The sequence below is a fragment of the Callorhinus ursinus genome, unplaced genomic scaffold, assembly GCF_003265705.2.
Source record: "Callorhinus ursinus isolate GAN/ISIS: 27379988/994484 unplaced genomic scaffold, GSC_fseal_2.0 scaffold2, whole genome shotgun sequence".
NCBI lineage: Eukaryota > Metazoa > Chordata > Mammalia > Carnivora > Otariidae > Callorhinus > Callorhinus ursinus.
In genome coordinates this window covers 89,919,989-89,943,183 of record NW_027397064.1, presented here as the reverse complement: position 1 = coordinate 89,943,183, position 23,195 = coordinate 89,919,989, and the positions used below count along the sequence as shown (strand labels likewise).

Below are 23,195 nucleotides of genomic sequence, written 5' to 3'. Positions count from 1 at the left end.
AAACGGTTTGATTTTTTCCGGTTTTACTTTCTTTACACAAAAAAGTCCTAAGGGGAAAAGTGTGTGTATTTGATACCTTAACAAATAAAGATAAGCAGACAGCCGTTATTTAAAAACCTAGTACTTTCAAAAGAGCTTCTTTCAATTTCATCCAGTAGCTGTTTTCTATTATTCAAAATTGACTTTAGATTTTAAAGTTTGCTACAAGGGTATATTTTTGGAAGTATTTCTTTACTGAGTAGCCATGGCGATTTTTCTTTTTTTTGGCAATAATGAAAATTTGCATGCATAGTCTGACATGATGGGCAAGGGTTGGCATACTTGAACTGAGATTGCTCCGGAACATCTGGACACATGAAGCCTGTAAATGACTTTCATGTAGCAGTGCACATCTCAATTTACAAAGCACAAATTGTGGGTGATCTAGGAGAAAATCACCAGAATTGCGGGCAGTTGATGAAATCAGCCTGTGCTGAGAGTACCATTTTTTATGTGCATTTACTGTGCCATAAGCAGTCAGTGCTGGGACACCACGCCTGGGCAATGTGTGGGCAAACTCAAGGGCATTTCTATGAGTAAAAGCTGACTTCAATGAAACTCCTCTGTCCATTTCAGCAAGAGGAGACTACAGGATGGGGACACTGAAAGGACCTGAGGGTATTTTCTATGTTAATCTTACTTATAAAGTGACAGAAGCAATTGGCACAGTAGGTCTACAAAGCCAGACAAGGCTGTGAGGAAGAACTGGGAAGACTGTACATTAGAACCCCCAAATTGATGTCCTGCCCTTTAAGTGAGAGATCCTCACTGCAGCATGCTGGCCACGAATGCAAATACCCGTTTCTCCGGGGATATGTATGTCTCTTCCTAAGTGCATGTGACTCCGTACATATTTCCTGTTTCTAGAGATATTATGGATGTGTACGAAAACATATTCCATGAAGTTTTGGGTGTTGGATCAGATTTGGGGGAAGAGAGAAAGACTGCACCTTCTTTCTCTTACCTAGGTAAATTAAAATGTTTCTCAGCGTGTGAATTGCCTTTAGTATCACAACCTAGTGCAGGGGCAAAGGTTACATAGTTAAGCTGGTAAAGTTTTCTCAGGTTCATGTTACAATTAAGTAAAGTGAAAGAGAGGAAAGTATTCTTTTCCCGTTGACACAAAATGTGATTACTTGCCATCCTTGTGAAACGTTATATCGTCAGCCTTTCGGATAAGCCTGGCTGGTATGTCTACGGATTAGTTGCAAAACAATGTGAGAAACATCAACGGACGCTCTTTTATCTGTCCGTTTCTCTGTGAGACTCTTTCCCATGAAAACATATTCATTAATTAAAAGATGTGGTGTATTACAAACTAATGTTGGCAGCTGGACCCAGAGTCAATACCCATGAGAAATCAAAGTGGGTATATTTCAGGGGTCATAGGGACAGAATTTCCATGGGCGGTTGAATGATACTGTTGTTGCTTTTATATCCTCTCCCAGCAGATACTTTGTTTCATGCAATTCACTCTGCAAGCAAAATCCAAAAGCGGGGCACCTATTTAGCAAATGGAAGTATATTTAAGATACTTTGGCAGGTTATTTTTTTAAATTTAATTTTATTATGTTATGTTAATCACTGTACATTACATCCTTAGTTTTGGATGTAGTGTTCCGTGATTCATTGTTGTTTTTTTAAGACATAGTTCTCTTCTGAGCCACCTGCAGTATTGAGCTGAAGGCTTGGAAACATGAAAAATCCCACTTTATTAAAATCCTGGGTTTAGTACTTTTCTTTTAGATTGAAACATTGTCTAACTAGAAAGTATTAATATTGAGTTAGCTATATAGGCTTTGGAACATAATGATTCTAATGATACCAGTCCTTCATTAAGTGTGCATTGGCACCGCATTGTACCACTGAGCCTCAGAACAGCTCTGCAAGTCAGTGCTTCTATGCGGTCTCTTACGTAGTTAAGGGAACGAAGGCTTAGAAAGCGGAAGTAACTCGTCCAAGTTGACATTGCTGGTAAGGGACGGAGGGGGGATTTCAACAAAGGCCAACGGATGCAGCGCCCACGCTCATCACAACCAGATTCTATTGTCCACTCAAGTCCATAATTTCAAACTGGTTGTGTTGGGAAGTGTGCAGTTTGACCCATTTTTGTGTGAATGGCAACGTGGAATCTCTGAGTAACGGACGCCTTTGTCTTTTGCCCGTAGGCCCCTGGGGAAGGTGTATGGGCGACTGTGGACCGGGAGGAGTGCAGAGTCGTGCCCTGTGGTGTTTCCACTTGGAAGGGTGGACGAGTCACCTATCTAACTGCGTCGAGAACACCAGGCCTCCAAAGGAAAGAAGCTGCTTCCGGGTGTGTGACTGGCACAGCGACGTCTTCCAGTGGGAGGTCTCCGACTGGCACCAGTGCGTGCTCGTTCCCGCCAGCCCCGGCCAAGCGCAGCCTCGGACCGCGGAGTGTGTGACGGCGCAGCATGGGCTGCAGCACCGGACCGTGCGCTGTGTTCAGAAGTTGAACAGAACCAGGGTTGTAAATGAAATCTGTGAACACTTTGCTCCTCAGCCCCCCGCAGAACAAGCTTGCCTCATTCCCTGCCCCCGGGACTGTGTCGTATCTGAGTTCTCACAGTGGTCCGAGTGCAGCAAGGGCTGTGAGAAGCAATTGCAGCACAGGACCCGGGCGGCCATCGCTCCCCCTCTCTATGGCGGGTCTCCGTGTCCCAATCTGACGGAGTCGAGAGCCTGTGACACTCCCATTTCCTGTCCTCTTGGTGAAGAGGAATATACTTTTAGCTTTAAAGCAGGACCATGGAGTAAATGTAGACTGCCTCATCTTAAAGAAATTAACCTAAGCGGAAGAACTGTTCTGGATTTCAGCTCTGATTCAAAGGAGCGAGTCACCTTTCGACATCAAAGTTACAAGCCACATCACCTCTCCAAGCCCTGGGACTTAGAGATAGGTTATCAAACCCGGCAGGTCTGGTGCACCAGAAGTGACGGAAAAAATGCTTCCTTAAGGTAAGGAGGCCTTCAGTGTTTTCATCTTGGCTTCACCTAGCTATTTTACAATGCAATTTTATAAGGTTTCTTTATGTTTCCCTACGAAGGGAAAATTATAACCAGGTTGGGATTTGGATTTTTAGAAGTTTCATCGGAGAAGTTTCCAATTTCAATTATGAATATTTCAGAGTATTGACAAGGCAGAGCTCTGAATTCTTGCATAATTAGTGTAACTATATAGAATAAAGCACATATTACCACGGTTTATCAACATATCAACCAGTTTAAAAAAAAATAGGTCCGTACTGTTACTACAATAATAAAAGACTAAGCCTTTCTTTATAATGGTAAAAATTCCAATTGACTCTCAAACTTGAGATATAAATTATGCAAATATTTATCATTTTTCATAATCGTGTTTTTTAAATTTTTTGTTTACTTTTGTTTTCATGATTGAGAAGGTTCTCTAACATTTTAGTTGTAGATTTTTTATAGTAGTAATAATAGCAGTAAGTTAATCGAAGAATGCTTTCTATGACATTGATTTGAAAAAAATATTACCTTGCTCAGCAATAAATAGAATTACAAACCTATAGAGGGAATGAACTACAACTTTTTAAAAGGATAGTTTAGGCTTAAAAATTATTTGTAACTGTTTTGCTTTAAATTCTAGTACAAAAAAAATCCATGACATAAGTATATAGAAATATGTTCAAAGTTGTATTTGTTTAATTTTCCCCAGAAGGTCTTAAAAGGAAGCACTGGTATAATTACCAAGTTTTTTTCCAAATTTAAATGCCTTTCACCAGTACTTAAATTATAAAACAGTGAAATGCTCATCCCTAGAATTAATCATTATCATCAGTTACTGTTTTCTTGGAATCCACAGCTGGCTGGGAGAGGCTCAAAAGACTACCTCTGCTATTCAAGAACAAAATAATGTGATGATTGCTTTTTTTTTTTATTTGACTTCACATATGAGCATATTTTATCTTTGATGCTTCATTCTGATTTATGCCATATACAATTGGCAAGTCCATTGAAGAGTGATTTTATGCCTTTTATTGCCTGCCTCTGTGAAGCCCAAAAGATTAAGCAGATGATTTGGGTGATTATTGTTTGAATGTGTATGTGGGATTCTGTAAAGACATTGTTTTCTTAATATTCCAGAGAATGTTTTCATTTTTAGCTTGCTTGTTTTTGCCATTTTTTAAATTAAAACTCTATTTTTTAGACTGGTTTTTGATTTACAGACAAATTGAGTGGAAAATACAGTTTCCATATACCTTATCATCACTCCCCTCCACATATACAGTTTCATACATACATCTTGCATCAGGGTAGTGTATTTGTTAAAATTCATGAGCTATGTCAATATAATACTATAGTCCATAGGTTACATTAGAATTCACTGTGTTGTACATTCTATGGGTTTGGACAAATGTGTAATGATATGTATCCATCATTGCTGTATCATATAGAATAGTTTCACTGCCCTAAAATCTGTGCTCCACCTATTGATCTCACCTTTCTTCTCCCCAGTTCTGTTCCCTGATAGTCAATAATCTTTTTATTGGTTGCATAGTTTTATCTTTTCCAGAGTGTTATATAGTTGGGATGATACAGTGGTTAGCCTTTTCTTATTGGCTTCTTTTGCTTAGCAGTATGCATTTAAAGTTCCTCCATGTGTATCCATGGCTTGATAGCTCAGTTCTTTTTATCACTGAATAGCGTTTGTTGGTTTACAAACTACCCCTCTTACGCCATATACACAGGGCAAGGAGAGACCAAAGAAAGAGGCAGACCATTCCAGATTGGTAGATGGCATTTTAATAAGTAAGAGAACTTAATTATGAGGCTTGTTTTAGGTGGCTGCAAAATGAGTCGAACTCTGTACCCATCTGCCAAATCTTAAAAGTGTATATAGAGGCCTTAATTGGGTCCAGTCCCGTATACCATCTAGATGGTCTCAAAACACATTACTCCCTTAAGGCTGTGTCCTTAGAGGAGCTCCCACTGTGTGCAGAGCATATATTCCAAGGACAAGGGAGGGAGTGAGGAGCCTCCAATTGCCCAAGTCCAGCCCAAGGTCAACTGGAAGTCACAACCTCTTGATTACCTCCTCCAACAGTATTCCATTGTATGGCTATATCACAATTTGTTATCCATTCACCTCTTGAAGGACATCTTGATTGCTTCCAAGTTTTGGCAGCTATAAATAAAGTTTCTACAAACATTCATCTGCAGATTTTTATGTGAATACATCTTTTTAACTCATTTGGAAAAATTTTATGGTAAGAGTTTGTTTAGTTTTGTAAGAAGCTGCCAAACTGTTTTCCAAAGTGGCTGTGTCATTTTGTATTCCCACCAGCAATAAATAAGAGTTCCTATTGCTTCACGTTCTGGCCAGCATTTGCTATTGTCAGTGTTTTGGATTTTAGCCATGTTTTAATAGGTGTGTAGTGGTATTTTGTTTTAATTTGCAATTCCTTTTTGTAAAGATTTTATTTATTTATTTGACAGAGAGACAGCAAGAGAGGGAACACAAGCAGGGGAAGTGGGAGAGGGAGAAGCAGGTTTCCCTCTGAGCAAGGAGCTGATGCAGGGCTGGATCCTGGGATCATGACCTGAACTGAAGACAGATGCTTAACGACTGAGCCACCCAGGCGCCCCATAATTTGCAATTCCTTAATCACATATAATGTTCAGAATCTTTTCATATGCTTATTTACATCTGTTTATATTCCTTGGTGAGGCGTCCAGATCTTTTCCTATTTTTTGAGTTGTTTTCTTATGGTTGAGTTTTACTAATTCTTTGTATATTTTTGGATACCAGTCCTTTATCAGATATTTGTTTTGAAAATATTTCCTTTCAACTGATGGCCTGTCTTTTCATTCTCTCAAAAGCGTCTTTCACAGAGTTTTTTTTTTTTTTAATCTTAATGAAGTCCAATTTATTAATATTTCATTCATGGACTGTTCTTTGGTGTTCCATCTAAAACAACAACAAGTTCTCTAAATCTAAGATCAACTAGATTTCCTCCTATATTGTTTTCTAGGGGTTTTACATTTTACATTTAGGTCTATGATCCAGTCTAACTTTTGTGAAAGGATAAGGTCGATATCTGAATTCATTTTGTTTTTTTGCATGTGGATATTCAGTTGTTCTAGTATCATTTGTTAAAAAGACTCCTTTCTCTATTGAATTGCCTTTGCTCCTTTGTCGAAGATTATTTGACTGTATTTATGTGGATCTATTTTTGGGCTCTCTGTCTTTATTCCATTGATCTATTTATCTATTTGCCAGTAAAACAATGTCTTAAATACTGAAGCTTTATAGTAAGTCTTGAAGTTGGGTAGTGTCAGTCCTCTGAATTATTCTTTTTTAATATTGTATTGACTGTTCTGGGTCTTCTGTTTTTCCATATACACTTTAGAATCAGTTTTTTCAATAGCTACAAAATAATTTGCTGAGATTTTGACTGGGATTGTTTGTAGTATATGGAGCAATTTGCAAAGAAATAACATCTTGATAATATTGAGTCTTCTTCTCCATGTACCTGGAATATTTCTCCATTTATGTACGTCTTTGATTTCTTCATCAGAGTTTTATACTTCTTATCGTGTAAATCTTATACATATTTTATTAGATTGATACTTAAGTATTTCATATTTTTTGGTGCTAATATAAATGTATTGTGTTTTTAATTTCAAATTCTAATTTTTCATTGCTAGTATACAAGAAAACAATTGACTTATATATTAACATTGTATTCTGAACCCTTGTTATAATCACTTACTAGTTCCAGGACTTTGTGTTGTTATTGTTGATGAAGATTTTTTGGGATTCTCTATATAGACAAGCCTATCATTTGCAGGCAAAGGAAGTTTATTTCTTCCTTTTCATTCTGTTCCCCTTTCATTTCCTTTTATTGTCTTACTCCTTCAACTTATTGTTGTTGTTTTAGATGGAACACCAAAGAACAATATTGTATTATCTAGGACTTTCAGTATGATGTCAAAGTGATAAGTGATAAGGATGGATATCCTTGCCTTGTTCCCAATCTTAGCAAGAAAGCATCTGGTTTCTCACAATTAAGAAAAATGCTAAATGTATGTTTTTTGTGGATATTCTCTTTTTAAAAAAATATTTATTTATTTGAGAGAGAGAGGGACAGCACATGCATGAGCACAAGCAGGGAGAGGGACAGAGGGAGAGAAACTCAAGCAGAACCTGTTGGGGGGCTCAGTCTCATGACCCTGAGATCATGACCTGAGCTGAAATCAGGAGTTGGATACTCAATCAACTGAGCCACCCAGGCTCCCCATAGATACTCTTTTTTTTAAGTTTTTTTTTGTTGAAGATTTTATTTATTTATTTGACAGAGACACAGCGAGAGAGGGAACACAAGCAGAGGGAGTGGGAGAGGGCCTACCGCTGAGCAGGGAGCCTGATGTGGGACTCGATCTCAGGACCCCAGGATCATGACTTGGGCTGAAGGCAGATGCTTAAGGACTGAGCCACCCAGGCAACCCCCATGGATATTCTTTGTCATGTTGAAGAACTCCCCCATATTCTTTTTCCTATATAGTTTGCTGAGAATTTTTGTCATTCACTGATGGTGGTTTTTGTCAAGTGCTTTTTCTGTGTGTATAGATATGACTGTATAATTTTACTGTAGTCTGTAGATATGTTAGATTGTGTTAATTGATTTTTGATGTTGAACCAGCTTTGCATGCCTGGGATAAATCACATTTGATTATAATGTAGTATTTTTCTTTTTCCTGTCCTCTTACCAGAATTCTTTTTTTTTTATTATGTTATGTTAATCACCTTACATTACATCATTAGTTTTTGATGTATTGTTCCATGATTTATTGTTTGCATATAACACCCAGTGCTCCATGCAGAACGTGCCCTCTTTAATACCCATTACCAGGCTAACCCATCCTTCCACGGCCCTTCCCTCTAGAACCCTCAGTTTGTTTTTCAGAGTCCATAGTCTCTCATGGTTTGCCTCCCCCTCAGATTTCCCCCCCGTTCATTCTTCTCCTCCTGCTATCTTCTTTTTTTTTTTTACCATATAATGCATTATTTGTTTCAGAGGTACAGATCTGTGATTCATCAGTCTTACACAATTCACAGCACTCACCACAGCGCATGCCCTCCCCAATGTCAATCACCCAGCCACCCCATCCCTTCCACCCACCACTCCAGCAACCCTCAGTTTGTTTCCTGAGAAATCAAGAATTCCTCATATCAGTGAGGTCATATGATACATGTCTTTCTCTGAATGACTTATTTCACTCAACATAATACCCTCCAGTTCCATCCACGTCGTTGCAAATGGCAAGATATCATTCCTTTTGATGGCTGCATAATATTTCATTGTATAAATATACCACATCTTCTTTATCCATTCATCTGTTGATGGACATCTTGGCTATTCCCACAGTTTGGCTATTGTGGACATTGCAGCTATAAACATAGGGGTGCACATACCCGTTTGGATCACTACATTTCTGTCTTTGGGGTAAATACCCAGTAGTGCAATTGCTGGATCATAAGGTAGCTATATTTTCAACTTTTTGAGAAACCTCTATCCTCTTTTCCAGAGTGGCTGCACCAGCTTGCATTCCCACCAACAGTGTAGGAGGGTTCCCCTTCTCCACATCCCCGTCAACATCTGTTGTGTCCTGACTTGTTAATTTTATCCATTCTGACTGGTGTGAGGTGGTATCTCATTGAAGTTTTGATTTGGATTTCCCTGATGCTGAGCGATGTTGAGCACTTTTTCATGTGTCTATTGGCCATTTGGATGTCTTCTTTGGAAAAATGTCTGTTCATGCCTTCTGCCCATTTCTTTTTTTTGTTGTTGTTTTAGTGTTTCATGATTCATTGTTTGTGCATAACACCCAAGGCTCCACGCAGAATGTGCCCTCTTTAATACCCATCACCAGGCTAACCCATCCCCCCACCCCCTCCCCTCTAGAAACCTCAGTTTGTTTTTCAGAGTCCATCGTCTCTCATGGTTCGTCTCCCCATCCGACTTACTCCCCTTCATTCTTCCCCTCCTGCTATCTTCTATTTTTTTCCCTTACATATATTGCATTATTTGTTTCAGAAGTACAGATCTGTGATTCAACAGTCTTGCACAATTCACAGCGCTCACCATAGCACATACCCTCCCCAGTGACTATCACCCAGCCACCCCATCCCTCCCACCCCCCACCACTCCGGCAACCCTCAGTTTGTTTCCCGAGATTAAGAATTCCTCATATCAGTGAGGTCATATGATACATGTCTTTCTCTGACTGACTTATTTCACTCAGCATAACACCCTCCAGTTCCATCCACATCGTTGCAAATGGCAAGATCTCATTCCATTTGATGGCTGCATAATATTCCATTGTGTATATATACCACTTCTTCTTTATCCATTCATCTGTCGATGGACATCTTGGCTCTTTCCACAGTTTGGCTATTGTGGACATTGCTGCTATAAACATTGGGGTCCACATACCCCTTCGGATCCCTACATTTGTATCTTGGTGGTAAATACCCAGTAGTGCAATTGCTGGATTGTAGGGTACCTCTATTTTCAACTGTTTGAGGAACCTCCATACTGTTTTCCAGAGTGGTTGCACCAGCTTGCATTCCCACCAACAGCGTAGGAGGGTTCCCCTTTCTCCGCATCCCCGCCAACATCTGTCGTTTCCTGACTTGTTAATTTTAGCCATTCTGACTGGTGTGAGGTGGTATCTCATTGAGGTTTTGATTTGGATTTCCCTGATGCCGAGCGATATTGAGCACTTTCTCCTGTGTGTGTTGGTCATTTGGATGTCTTCTTTGGAAAATGTCTGTTCATCTCTTCTGCCCATTTTTTGATTGGATTATTTGTTCTTCGGGTTTTGAGTTTGATAAGTTCTTTATAGATTTTGGATACTAGCCCTTTATCTGATATGTCATTTGCAAATATCTTCTCCCATTCTGTCGGTGGTCTTTTGGTTTTGTGGACTGTTTCTTTTGCTGTGCAAAAGTTTTTTATCTTGATGAAATCCCAATAGTTCATTTTTGCCCTTGCTTCCCTTGCCTTTGGCGATGTTTCTAGGAAGAAGTTGCTGCGGCTGAGGTCGAAGAGGTTGCTGCCTGTGTTCTCCTTTAGGATTTTGTTGGACTCCTGTCTCACATTTAGGTGTTTCAACCATTTGGAGTCTATTTTTGTGTGTGGTGTAAGGAAATGGTGCAGTTTCATTCATCTGCATGTGGCTGTCCAATTTTCCCAACACCATTTGTTGAAGAGATTGTCTTTTTGCCATTGGACATTCTTTCCTGCTTTGTCGAAGATGAGTTGACCATAGAGTTGAGGGTCCATTTCTGGGCTCTCTATTCTGTACCATTGATCTCTGTGTCTGTTTTTGTGCCAGTACCATACTGTCTTGATGATGACAGCTTTGTAATAGAGCTGGAAGTCCGGAATTGTGATGCCACCAGCTTTGCTTTTCTTTTTCAATATTCCTCTGGCTATGCGGGTCTTTTTTGTTCCGTACAAATTTTAGGATGATTTGTTCCATTTCTTTGAAAAAAGCGGATGATATTTTGATGGGGATTGCACTGAATGTGTAGATTGCTCTAGGTAGCATTGACATCTTCACAATGTTGGTTCTTCCAATCCATGAGCATGGAACGTTTTTCCATTTCTTTGTGTCTTCTTCAATTTCTTTCATGAGTATTTTATAGTTTTCTGAGTACAGATCCTTTGCCTCTTTGGTTAAATTTATTCCTAGGTATCTTATGCTTTTGGGTGCAATTGTAAATGGGTTCGACTCCTTGATTTGTCTCTCTTCTGTCTTGTTGTTCGTGTATAGGAATGCCACTGATTTCTGTGCATTGATTTTATATTCTGCCACTTTACTGAATTCCTGTATGAGTTCTGGCAGTTTTGGGGTGGAGTTTTTTTGGGTTTGCCACATACAGTATCATATCATCTACAAAGAGTGAGAGTTTGACTTCTTCTTTCCTGATTTGGATACCTTTGTTTTCTTTTTGTTGTCTGATTGCTGTGGCTAGGACTTGAATAGCAGTGGTGATAGTGGACATCCCTGCCGCGTTCCTGACCTTAGGGGGAAAGCTCTCAGCTTTTCCCCATTGAGAATGATATTCGCTGTAGGTTTTTCATAGATGGCTTTTATGATATTGAGGTATGTACTCTCTGTCCCTGCATTCTGAAGAGTTTTGATCAAGAAAGGATGCTGTACTTTGTCAAATGCTTTTTCTGCATCTATTGAGAGGATCATATGATTTTGTTTTTTCTTTTGTTAATGTTTATATCACGTTGATTGATTTGCGGATGTTGAACCAGCCTTGCAGCCCAGGGATAAATCCCACTTGGTCGTGGTGAATAATCCTTTTAATGTACTGTTGGATCCTTTTGGCTAGTAATTTGGTGAGAATTTTTGCATCTATGTTCATCAAGGATATCGGCCTGTAATTCTCCTTTTTGATTGGGTGTTTGTCTGTTTTGGGGATCAAGGTAATGGTGGCCTCATAAAACGAGTTCGGAAGTTTTTCTTCCATTTCTATTTTCTGGAAGAGTTTCAGGAGAATAAGTATTAATTCTTCTTTAAATGTCTGATAGAATTCCCCTGGGAAGCCGTCTGGCCCTGGGCTTTTGTTTGTTGGGAGATTTTTGATGACTGCTTCCATTTCCTTAGTGGTTATAGGTCTGTTCAGGTTTTCTATTTCTTCCTGGTTCAATTTTGGTAGTTGATACATCTCTAGGAATGCACTTATTTCTTCCAGGTTATCTAATTTGCTGGCATAGAGTTTCTCATAATATGTTCTTATAATTGTTTGTATTTCTTTGGTATTGGTTGTGATCTCTCCTCGTTCATTCATGATTTTGTTGATTTGGGTCCTTTCTCTTTTCTTTTTGATCAGTCTGGCCAGGGGTTTATCAATCTTGTTCATTCTTGCAAAGAACCAGCTCCTAATTTCATTGATCTGTTCTACTGGTCTTTTGGTTTCTATTTCATTGATTTCTGCTCTGATCTTTATTATTTCTCTTCTCCTGCTGGGTTAGGCTTTATTTGCTGTTTTTTCTCTAGCTCCTTTAGGTGTAGGATTAGGTTGTGTATTTGAGACCTTTCTTTTTTGTTGAGAAAGGCTTGTATTGCTATATACTTTGCTCTTAGGACTGCCTTTGCTGTATCCCAAAGATTTTGAACAGTTGTGTTTTCATTTTCATTGGTTTCCATGAATTTTGTAAATTCTTCTTTAATTTCCTGGTAGACCCATTCATTCTTTAGTAGGATGCTCTTTAGCCTCCATGTATTTGAGTTCTTTCCGCCTTTCCTCTTGTGATTGAGTTCTAGTTTCAAAGCATTGTGGTCTGAAAATATGCAGGGAATGATCCCAATCTTCTGGTATCGTTTGAGACCTGATTTGTGACCTAGGATGTGATCAATTCTGGAGAATGTTCCATGGGCACTAGAGAAGAATGTGTATTCCATTGCTTTGGGATGGAATGTTTTGAATATGTCTGTAAAGTCCATTTGGTCCAGTGTGTCATTTAAAGTCTTTATTTTCTTGTTGATCTTTTGCTTAGGAGATCTGTGCATTTCAATCGGGGGGGGTGTTACAGTCCCCCAGAATTATTGTATTGTTGTCAATGTGTTTCTTTGCTTTTGTTATTAATTGCCTTATATAACTGGCTGCTCCCATGTTACGGGCATAGATATTTACAATTGTTAGATCTTCTTGTTGGATAGACCCTTTAAGTAGGATAGTGTCCTTCTTCTTCTCTTATTACAGTCTTTGTTTTAAAATATAATTTGTCTGATATTAGGATTTACACCCCAGCTTTCTTTTGGTGTCCATTTGCATGGTAAATGGTTTTCCACCCCCTCACTTTCAATGTGGGGGTGTCTTTGGGTCTAAAATGAGTCTCTTGCAGAGAGCATATCGATGGGTCTTGTTTTTTAATCCAACCTGATAGCCTGTGTCTTTTGATTGGGGCATTGAGCCCATTTACATTCAGGGTAACTATTGAAAGGTATAAATTTAGTGCCATTGTGTTGCCTGTAAGGTGACTGTGACTGTATATTGTCTGTGTTCCTTTCTGATCTATGCTGCTTTTAGGCTCTCTCTTTGCTTAGAGCACCCCTTTCAATATTTCTTGGAGGGCTGGTTTCGTGTTTGCAAATTCCTTTAGTTGTTGTTTGTCCTGGAAGATTTTTATCTCTCCTTTTATTTTTAATGACAGCCCAGCTGGATATAATATTCTTGGCTGCATATTTTTCTCGTTTAGTGCTCTGAAGCTATCATGCCAGTCCTTTCTTGTGTGCCAAGTCTCTGTGGATAGGTTTGTTGCCAATCTAATATTTCTACCATTGCAGGTTACATATCTCTTCTCCCGAGCTGCTTTCAAGATTTTCTGTTTGTCTCTGAGACTCGTAAGTTTTACTATTAGATGTCGGGGTGTTGACCTATTTTTTTTGATTTTGAGAGGGGTTCTCTGTGCCTCCTGCATTTTGATGCCTGTTTCCTTCCCCACATTAGCGAAGGTCTCTGCTATAATTTGCTCCAATATACCTTCTGCCCCTCTCTCTCTTTCTTCTTCTTCTGGGATCCTCATTATTCTAATGTTGTTTCGTCTTATCGTATCGCTTATCTCTCGAATTCTGCCCTTGTGATCCTGTAGTTGTTTCTCTCTCTTTTTCTCAGCCTCTTTATTTTCCATCATTTGGTCTTCTATATCGCTGATTCTCTCTTCTGCCTCATTTATCCTAGCAGTTAGTGCCCCCATTTTTGTTTGCACCTCATCAATTGCCTTTTTGATTTGGACTTGGTTAGATTTTAGTTCTTTTATTTCTCCAGAAAGGGTTTCTCTAATAATTTCCACGCTTTTTTCAAGTCCAGCTAGTATCTTTAAAGTCATGATTCTGAACTCTAGGTCTGACATCGTACTAATGTCCGTATTGAGTAGGTCCCTGGCAGAGGGTCCTGCCTCTTGTTCTGTTTGCTGAGGTGATTTTTTTCGTCTTGTCATTTTGTGCAGAGGAGAATAGTTGAATGAGAGAACAAAATGCTAACAGAGTAACAACATCCCCAGCAAATATGCTCTATACAAATCAGAAAAGACCTGAAACCAGGGGAAAATAAAGGGAAAGAAAGAAAAAAGAACGAGAAAAAAAAAAAGAAAAAGAATATGATCAAAGATGATCAGGCTAGTGCATAGATCAGTGCCACACACTAGATTTTGAGCGTATTTTGGTCTGTTAGAAGAAAGCGCCTCCTATGATTTTAAAGGAAGAAAGACATATATGTACAAAATAAGGGTTGATACAATGAAGGGATGGAAGATGACTGTAAAGATGAAAATTATAAAAGATTTTATAAAAGGAATTGATAAGATAAGAAGTTGTTTGAAAAAAGAAAGAAGAGGATTTAAAAAAAAAAGAAAGAAAGAAAAGAAAAAGGGAGAGAATGTGATCAGGCAGGAGACTAGAAGAAAATCATACACTAGAGATTTAGGGTATATTTTGATCTGTTAGAAGAAACTGTATCTCAAAATTTTAAAGAGAGAACAACTTATACATATATATGCCAAAAATAAGGGTAACTACTATGAAGGGATAAAATATGACTCTAAAAATGAAAAATAAAAAATGTTTTTTTAAAAAAGGGATTGATAAGATGTTGGTTGAAAAAGGAAAAAATAAAAATTCAAAAAAAAACAGTTAAAAAATTAACTTTGAAAAACTAATGAGTCATGGTAAAAAAGCCATGAATTCTATGTGCAGTATTCCCGTAGCACTGGAGTTCTCCCGCTCTTCTTGATCGGTAAACTTGGTCTTGGCTTGCTGGCTGTTCGTGCTGATCTTCTGGGGGAGGGGCCTGTTGCCGTGGTTCCCAAATGTCTTTGCCGGAGGCGGAATTGCCCCGTCCTTGTCCGTCTGGGCTATGCACGCTTCTCGGGTTTGCTCTCAGGACCTTTGTACCCTGCAAGCTCTCGGTACAGCTTTGGAGGATCAGGGTGAAAATGGCGGCCTCCCAATCTTCGCCTGGAGGAACCGAGAACTCGGGACCCCGCTCCTCAGTGCGCCCACAGAGGAAAGCAGTCAATCACTCCCATATCCCCGGTCTCCGGCCGCACTCCGTGTTCACCCCGCCTGTGACTGAGCGTTTCTATCTCTGGCACCCGACCCCGTGTGGAGTCTCCAAACCCAGCAGATCCCTGCGGGATTTGGAAGGGGGAGGAAGGGGAGTCTCCCCAGCTCTGCCGCTCGTTGGGTTCCTGCTGGAGGAGCAGTGGCCCAACTGGGCCGCAGATCACAGTTTATGGCAACCCCGAGCTGAGAGCCTGCGCCTCGGCTCCGTCTCTGCAGCTGGCTTCCCCGCTCCGATACCTGGGAGCTCTGGCGCATTCAGGCACCCCCGGTCTTTCTGTGACCCCGAGGGTTCTGAGACCACACTGTCCTGCGAGGGTTCCCCCCCCCCTTAGCCCCTGGAGCGACGTCCCTCAGCGGAGCCAACTTCTAAATGTTCCGATTTTGTGTTCCGCGGCTCTATCACTTGCCAGAAGCGGCCGACGGAGGCCCCCTCCCCCGCCGTCTATCCTCCCGAATATCGCCTCGGATTCACTTCTCCGCACGTCCTACCTTCCAGTAAATGGTCGCTTTTCTGTTCAGAGAGTTGTTGCTACTCTCTTCGATCTCCTGTTGAGTTCGTAGGTGTTCAGAATGGTTTGATCCCTGTCCAGCTGAATTCCTGAGACCAGACGAAATCCAGGTCTCCTACTCCTCCGCCATCTTTCTGCTCTTACCCATGATGTAGTATTTTTTTATGTATTGTTTGGGCATCATTTGCTAATATTTTGTTGAGAATTTTTGCTTATATGTTTATGGGAGATACTGGTCTTGGTTTTCCTTTCTTATGTCTTTGTATGGTGTTTGATAATAGAATAATGCTGGCCTCATGAATGAATTGCGAAATGTGTACTCTGCTTTGATTCTGTGAAATAAATTATAGAAAATTATAGTTTTTGTCTTGACTGTTTGGTAGAATTCACAGTTGACCCATTGGACCTGGTGCTTTCTGGTTTGTCAGGTTGTTATTGATTCAATTACTTCAATAGGTATACACCTATTATAGATCTTTCCTTTTGTGAGTTTTAGCAGGTTCTGTATTTCACGGAATTGATTCATTCATCTAATTTATCAAATTTGGGCATAGACTTGTTCGTAATATTCCTTTATTATCATTTTAATGTCCATGAGATAATTTTTGATGACCTCTTTTTTATTACTGATATTAGTACTTTGTGTCTTTCTTTCTTTCTCTTTTTTTCTTTCTTTCTTTCTTTCTTTTTCTTTCTTTCTTTCTTTCTTTCTTTCTTTCTTTCTTTCTTTCTTTCTTTCTTTTTCTTTCTTTTTTTTTTTTTCTTTTTCTTTCTTTCTTTCTTCTTTTTCTTTCCTTTTTTTTATTTAGTTAACCTGGTTAGAGGTGTATCAGTTTTACTGATTGTTTTTGAGAACCAGCTTCTGGTTTCAGATATTTCTGTACTGATTTTATGTTTTCAGTTTTATTGATCTCAGTTCTAATTTTTATTATTTTCCTTTTGCTTACTTTGGATTTAATTTGCTTTTCTTTTCTAGTTTTCTAAGGTAGCTTAGGTTATTGCTTTTAGGTATTTTATTTTTTATCTCCTATGTGAATTCGGTGCAATAAATTTCTTTAAAATCATTGCTTTCACCACATCCCTCAAATTTTAATAAGTTGTAATTTTATTTTCATTTAATTTCAAATATTGTTTAACTTCTTCTGTGACTTCTTCTTTGACCCATGCATTATTTCAAAGGGTGGTGTTTAATCTCCAAGTATTAGGGGATTCTCCAGCCATCTATCTGTTATTGATCTTTAGTTTAATTCTGTTGTGTCCTGAGAGTATACTTTATATGATTTCTGTTCTTTTAAATTTGTTAAGGTGTGTTTTATGGCCTGGAAATATGGTCTGTCCTGGTGAATGTTCTGTGTAATATTGAGAACAATGTATATTCTGCTATTGTTGGATAAAGTATTCTGTAAGTGTCAATTATATCCAGTTGATTGATGGTGCTATTCAGTTCAACTATGTCCTTACTGATTTTCTGCCTGCTGGATCTGTCCCATTACTGATTGAGGGGTGTTGAAGTCTCCAATTGTAATAGGGGATTCTTCTATTTTTCTTTGCAGCTCTATCAGTTTTTGCTTCACATATTTTGATACTCTTTTGTTTGGTTCATACCCATCAAGGATTGGTATATCTTCTTGGAGAATTGACCCCTTTGTTGTTATGTAATGTCTCCCTATATCTCTAACAGTTTTCCTTATTCTGAATTCTGATTTGTCTGGAATTAATCTAACTACCCCAGCTTTCTTTTGATTACTTTTAGGATGGTATTTCTTTTTCTATCTCTTTACATTTTAATCTACCTGTTTCTTTAAAGTAGGTTTCTTATAGATAATATACAGTTGGGTCTTATTGATTTATCCACTTTGACAGTCTCAGTCTTTTAATTTGTATATTTGTATCATTGACATTTAAAATGATTATTTTTAGAATTGGATTAATAGCTATTACATTTATTGTTTACTCTTTATTGCCCTGTTCTTTGTTCCTCTTTTTGACTTCCTTTGTTTTTTCATCTCTGATTTTAATTGAACATTTTATATTATGCCATTTTGTCTCCTCTCTTAGCATATCAATTATAGCCTTTTTTCCTTACCTTTTTCAGTAGTCCCCCTAGAGTTTGCAATGCAAATTTACAACTAATCCAAGTCCACTTTTAAATAAAACTGTACCACTTCACACATAGTGCAAGTATCTTGTAACAGAATATTCCCAGTCCCCTTTTTCCATCCCTTATAACACTGCTGTCATTAAATTCACTTACTTATAACCCATAATTACTCAATACATTGTCATAATTTTGAACAAATTATTATCTCTTAGATCAGTTATGAATGAGAAAAATAAAATATTTTACCTTCAATTATTCCTTATTCAACTGTCCTTTATGTAGTTCTAAATTTCTGACTTGAATAATTTTCTTCTCTCTGAAGAACTTCTTTTTAACATTTCTTTCAAGGCAGGTCTACTGATGACAAATTTCCTAAATTTTTGTTTGAGAAAGTCTTTATTTCTCTACTTTTGAAAATATAATTTCACTGGATATAGAATTTAAGTTGGTGGGTGTTTTTCTTCCAACACTCTATTTTGTTTTGCATGAATAATTTTTAAAAAGAAATTTGATGTAGGGGCACCTGGGTGGCTCAGTCATTAGGTGTCTGCCTTCCCCTCAGGTCATGATCCCAGGGTCCTGGGATTGAGCCCCGCATCGGGCTCCTTGCTCAGCAGAGAGCCTGCTTCTCCTTCTCCCTCTGTCTGCTGCTCCCCCTACTTTTACTTACTCTCCATCAAATAAATAAATAAAATCTTTAAAAAAAAAGAAATTTGATGTAATTCTTATCCTTGCTCCCCTATAGCTAAGTTGTTTCTCCTTCCCACTCCAACTCCCTATCCCCAGCTTTTTTCAATATTGTTTGTCTTTGATTTTCTGTTTTGAATATTGCATATCCCCATGTAGGTTTTTTTTTTTTTCCCCTTTTTAAAAAAAGTTAATTCTGTGCTTTGTGTTCCCTGAGCTTCCTGAATCTTTGGTTGGTTGTGTCATTAATTTTGAAAATTTCTCACTCATTATTACTTCAAACATTCCCTTTTTCCTCTTTTCTTTTTTCTTTTCTTTTCTTTTCTTTCTTTTTTCTTCTTTTACTTCTGGTATTCCTAGTACATGGGTGTTACATTATTTGTAATTGTCCTGTAATTCTCGATATTCTGTTATGTTTTTTCATTTTTTTTTCTCCTTTACATTTCACTTTTGGAAGTTTCTAGTGACACTTTTTCAAGCTTAGTGATTCTTTCCTTAACTATGTCCAGTTTATTGATGGGTCCATCAAAGGGCATTCTTCATGTCTGTTTTAGGGTTTTTAACTTCTATCATTTCCTTTTGATTCTTTCATAGAATTTCCATCTCTGGGTTCATAATATATAGGATTGCATATTGTAAATTTCTTATGCTAGAGCTTTTAGCATATTAATCATAGTTGTTTTAAATTCCAGTATGATAATGCCAAAATTTTTGCTGTATCTGAGTTTGAATCTGATGCTTGCTCTGTCTTTTTCAGACTGTGTGCTTTATCTTTTAGTATGTCTTGTATTATTTTGTTGAAAGCTGGACAGTGTATTGTGTAAGAGGAACTGAGATAAACAGGCTTTTAGTATGAGATTTTTTATTTATTTGGCTAGGTTGTGTTTGCTGTAGTTATAGGAGTAGAAGGCTAAAATTTTCTTCTCCTGTCCTTGTTATATTTTTTACCCTTTTTCCCTTTTGTGTTTGGGTTTCCTTAGAGAATTCTTTCTAATTAAGTTCTGGTACATGATGTCCATTTTATTGTAATTCTCTGTTATTGAGCTGGAGCCTTGTTAATGTTATGCTGAATTTTGGGGAGAAGGGAATTGTTTTATAGGCCTATGATTTGGGCTCAATCTTTTATTGAACCTGTTTTCCTAGGATGTGGACTTTATTTTATATTATTTATATTTTATTATTATGTTCAATTAGCCAACATATAGTACATCATTAGTTTTTTATGTAGTGTTCAATGATTCATTAGTTGCATATAACACCTAGTGTTCATCACAACACGTGCCCTTGTTAATACCCATCACCCGGTTTCCCCATCACTTGGTTTCCCCATCCCCCCAACCTCCTCCTTTCTGTAACCCTCAGTTCGGTTCCTGGAGTCCAGAGTCTCTCAGGGTTTGTTTCCCATTCAGTTTTCCCTCCCTTCCCCTGTGGTCTTCTGTGCTATTCCTTATGTTCCACAAATGACTGAGACCATGTGATAATTGCCTTTCTCTGATGGACTTATTTGGCTCAGCATAATACCCTCCAGTTCCATCCACATGGATGTAAATGGTAGGTATTCATCCTTTCTGATGGCTGAGTAACATTCCATTGTATATATGAACCATATCTTCTTTATCCATTCATCTGTTGAAAGACATCTTGGCTCCTTGCACAGTTTGGCTATTGCGGACATTGCTGCTATGGACATTGGGATACAGGTGCCCTTTCGTTTCACTACATCTTTGTCTTTGGGGTAAATACCCAGGAGTGCAATTGCTGGGTCAGAGGGTATTTCTGTTTTTAACATCTTGGAGAACCAGAGTGGCTGCACCAGCTTGCGTTACCACCCACAGTGTAAAAGGGTTCCCCTTTCTCCACATCTAGGATGTGGACTTTAAAAATGCTTCTCCCACTTCACATGTTTTTCCTTCCCACTTAGGTAATACAGGAAGGCTAGAGGGGGCTGGAATTGGGTATTTTCTTTCCCCAGATCGGTTAGGGTCTGGGAAAATTGAAGTTGGTTAGGCTTTGGTAAAATAGTTTCCTTTGAGGGTAGGCCTTTTAAAGATGAATTCTCTTAGTATACTTCAGAATGGCTACTCTTCCCTCCCCTTGATGGGAGCATGAGAAGATTTTTCTTTATTGTGAGAACCTGGTCAGACTTCTGGAGGTGCAACTCATGAAAATACAGGATTTCTAGTAGGACTGGGCTCTCCTGATGTTTTTAACTATAAAGCTCATTTACACTGACACCACCAGCAATTTGTAAATCACAACTTAAGTTTTCCAATCCTGTAGTGGCTCCAGGGGCAGTTTCTGCTCCTGGAATGTTCCCAGTAAGTTATGTTTCTCCATATCCACCTATTTGTCTCTCCACTTTTTGGGACAGTCATCTGTCCCATGACTGAATTCTCTGGTGAATTGAAGAAAAGTTGTCGATTTTCAGTTTCTTTAGCTTTTTTTTTTCATTTTTAAAAATATTTTATTTTTTATTTATTTATTTGACAGAGAGAGAGAGAGAGAGAGAGAGAGAGAGAGAGAGCGAGAGCAGGAACACAAGCAGGAGGAGTGGGAGAGGGATAAGCATGCTTCCTGCTAAGCGGGGAGCCCAATGTGGGGCTCGATCCCAGGACCCTGGGATCATGACCTGAGCTGAAGACAGACACTTAATGACTGAGCCATCCAGGCACCCCCTTTTTTTTTTTCCTTTTGGTGACAGCACTGATACCTTTCAAGCTGTTTGGGTGCTGGAATGGAAACCAGAATTCGCCATGTTGTCTTCTGAGTTCTAGGCAGTATATTGAACTAAAATAACTTTTTTTAACATTATGTCATGAAATTTTTACTATTTATTTCATTGAGTCATCAAAGAATTATGAAATGACTCACATACTATCATAAAATGTTTAGTTATCAGGAAAATATGGTATTAAGTGGCAACATTTCTTTTTCTCTACCTTCCACCACAGTGAGCAGAAACATTACCCTTGACATCTTAGAGGTCACATTGTTGACAACGTTGCCTAATTTTTATCTAACCTGTTGAATTATGTGGGCATAGTACACCATAATTTTTACTAGAGTGTTTCACATCCGTCCCTGCAAAGTACACATTTTTTTTTCCTTTTTGGTGGATCTGATACATTCAAGAAAACACTGTTATTTCTGTGTCTGTTGACTTCTAGGATGAGCTTTAAGTTTCCCTTAAGCAGTAAAAATTGCCCTAAATAATGGATTCTTATTATGCCAAACTCTACCTTTACATTGCTTTCCTTTTGGTGGTCTCTGTGAGACTGTAGGGACAAGTGGCATTTTGTTCCCCTTGTTTTGATTTTGGCAATGGCTGGCTGTTGTATCATTTAGAATAGGATACTTCCATAATGCAAGCTCCTGTTTGTGCCTTGCTGGAAAGTCACTTTCACAATCTAGGGCACCATAGAGTTTTAATTAATGTCCTTTACTAGTTCTCTCATTGATTACTGTTAACTTTTGATAATCACCTCAAGCAGTTTTCCCTTCACACTTGTATTTGCAGTGTGGTGGGCAATCATACTACTCTTGGTTCCACTCCACTCCCTCATCATTGACTTGCCCATTGGGTTTAAAGATCTTTTGTTTTTAATTGTCTCATTGCATATCCTATATTTTTTCTCTTTTATTTTGATGGGAGTTTCTCTGTGGTTCCATTATAACATTTTTAAATAGCTGTCCTACAGCCTGTTCATTTTTTTTTTTCCAGATATCAGTGATGCTCTTACTGAGCCTTTACAATACCTAACTTAGTGAAATAATGTATCTTCTTTATTCAGGTTTTGGTTTTGTTTTACTTTGTTTCTTTTTTTGTTATTGAAGTAGAAGTACATCTGAGTTAAGAAATGGGAGTTTAGAGCAGGCAGTCTGTTTATATGAGTTAAAAAAGGGATTTATATTTATTATTTTGGTGAATAAAATTCAGATAAATGGGTTTTATTTTTATCTTAATATAGAAACATTTGGCATGGGCAATCTTTGAAGAGCTGTGATCATTTGGTACATGTTAAACATACTTTAAATTCTCAGACTGCTGTGCTTAAATAAATACTCTGTGATTTCCCTTGAAAAGCATTCCCAAAAGGTAATAAATTTTGACTATAAAAAGAACCCTATCACTAAAGCTCGAATCTTATTGTTACCTTGCTTTTTTTAATCTTTACTACCAGAGTAGATTTAGAAAGAAATTTTCTATTCCTAGCCCTTTCAAAACATAAACAAATGCTGACCCTGAATGTAAAATTATTTTCATAATTTGGTTTTTGAAAGTGATGGGGAATATTTTGTTGCTTTTGTTGTGTTGGTGGGGATGAGAATAGAGAACTTTCTTTCCTAGGTTTTTGGTTTTATTTTTCTGTTTACTTTCAGTTTTAGATTTTGTTTTCCTCTTCTCCTATGTATTGATTCAATCTTATTTTTAAAATATATTGAACATAAACATATTTCCGAAATGAAAGGTATACATAAAGTTACTGGGAGGAGAATTATTCCCTCTTTTATATCTTTATCCTGTGTCTCCTATGTTTTGTAGATAATCAGTGTTCCTGTTTCCTAGTTTATCCTTCTATATTTCTTTGTTGTCTCATTTTCATTTCTTTCTTACAGAGTAGCATACTGTATACTCTCTTTTGCATTTTCACCTAATATTATTTTCTATAAATTGCTCCATATCTGTTATTCAAGATCTCCCTCATTTTTTTTTACAGTTGTGT

At 38.1% G+C, this 23,195-nt stretch overlaps 1 protein-coding gene across 2 annotated transcripts in view; it reads left to right on the top strand.

Moving 5' to 3' along the window:
* Positions 1-23,195, top strand: part of THSD7B (thrombospondin type 1 domain containing 7B) — a 758,532-nt gene that overhangs the window by 175,815 nt on the left and 559,522 nt on the right. For both annotated transcript variants that reach the window (XM_073884500.1, XM_073884495.1), the window contains exon 2: positions 2,208-3,018. In XM_073884500.1, the coding sequence (XP_073740601.1) occupies positions 2,208-3,018 (811 nt within the window). The remainder of the gene's footprint in view (positions 1-2,207; positions 3,019-23,195) is intronic.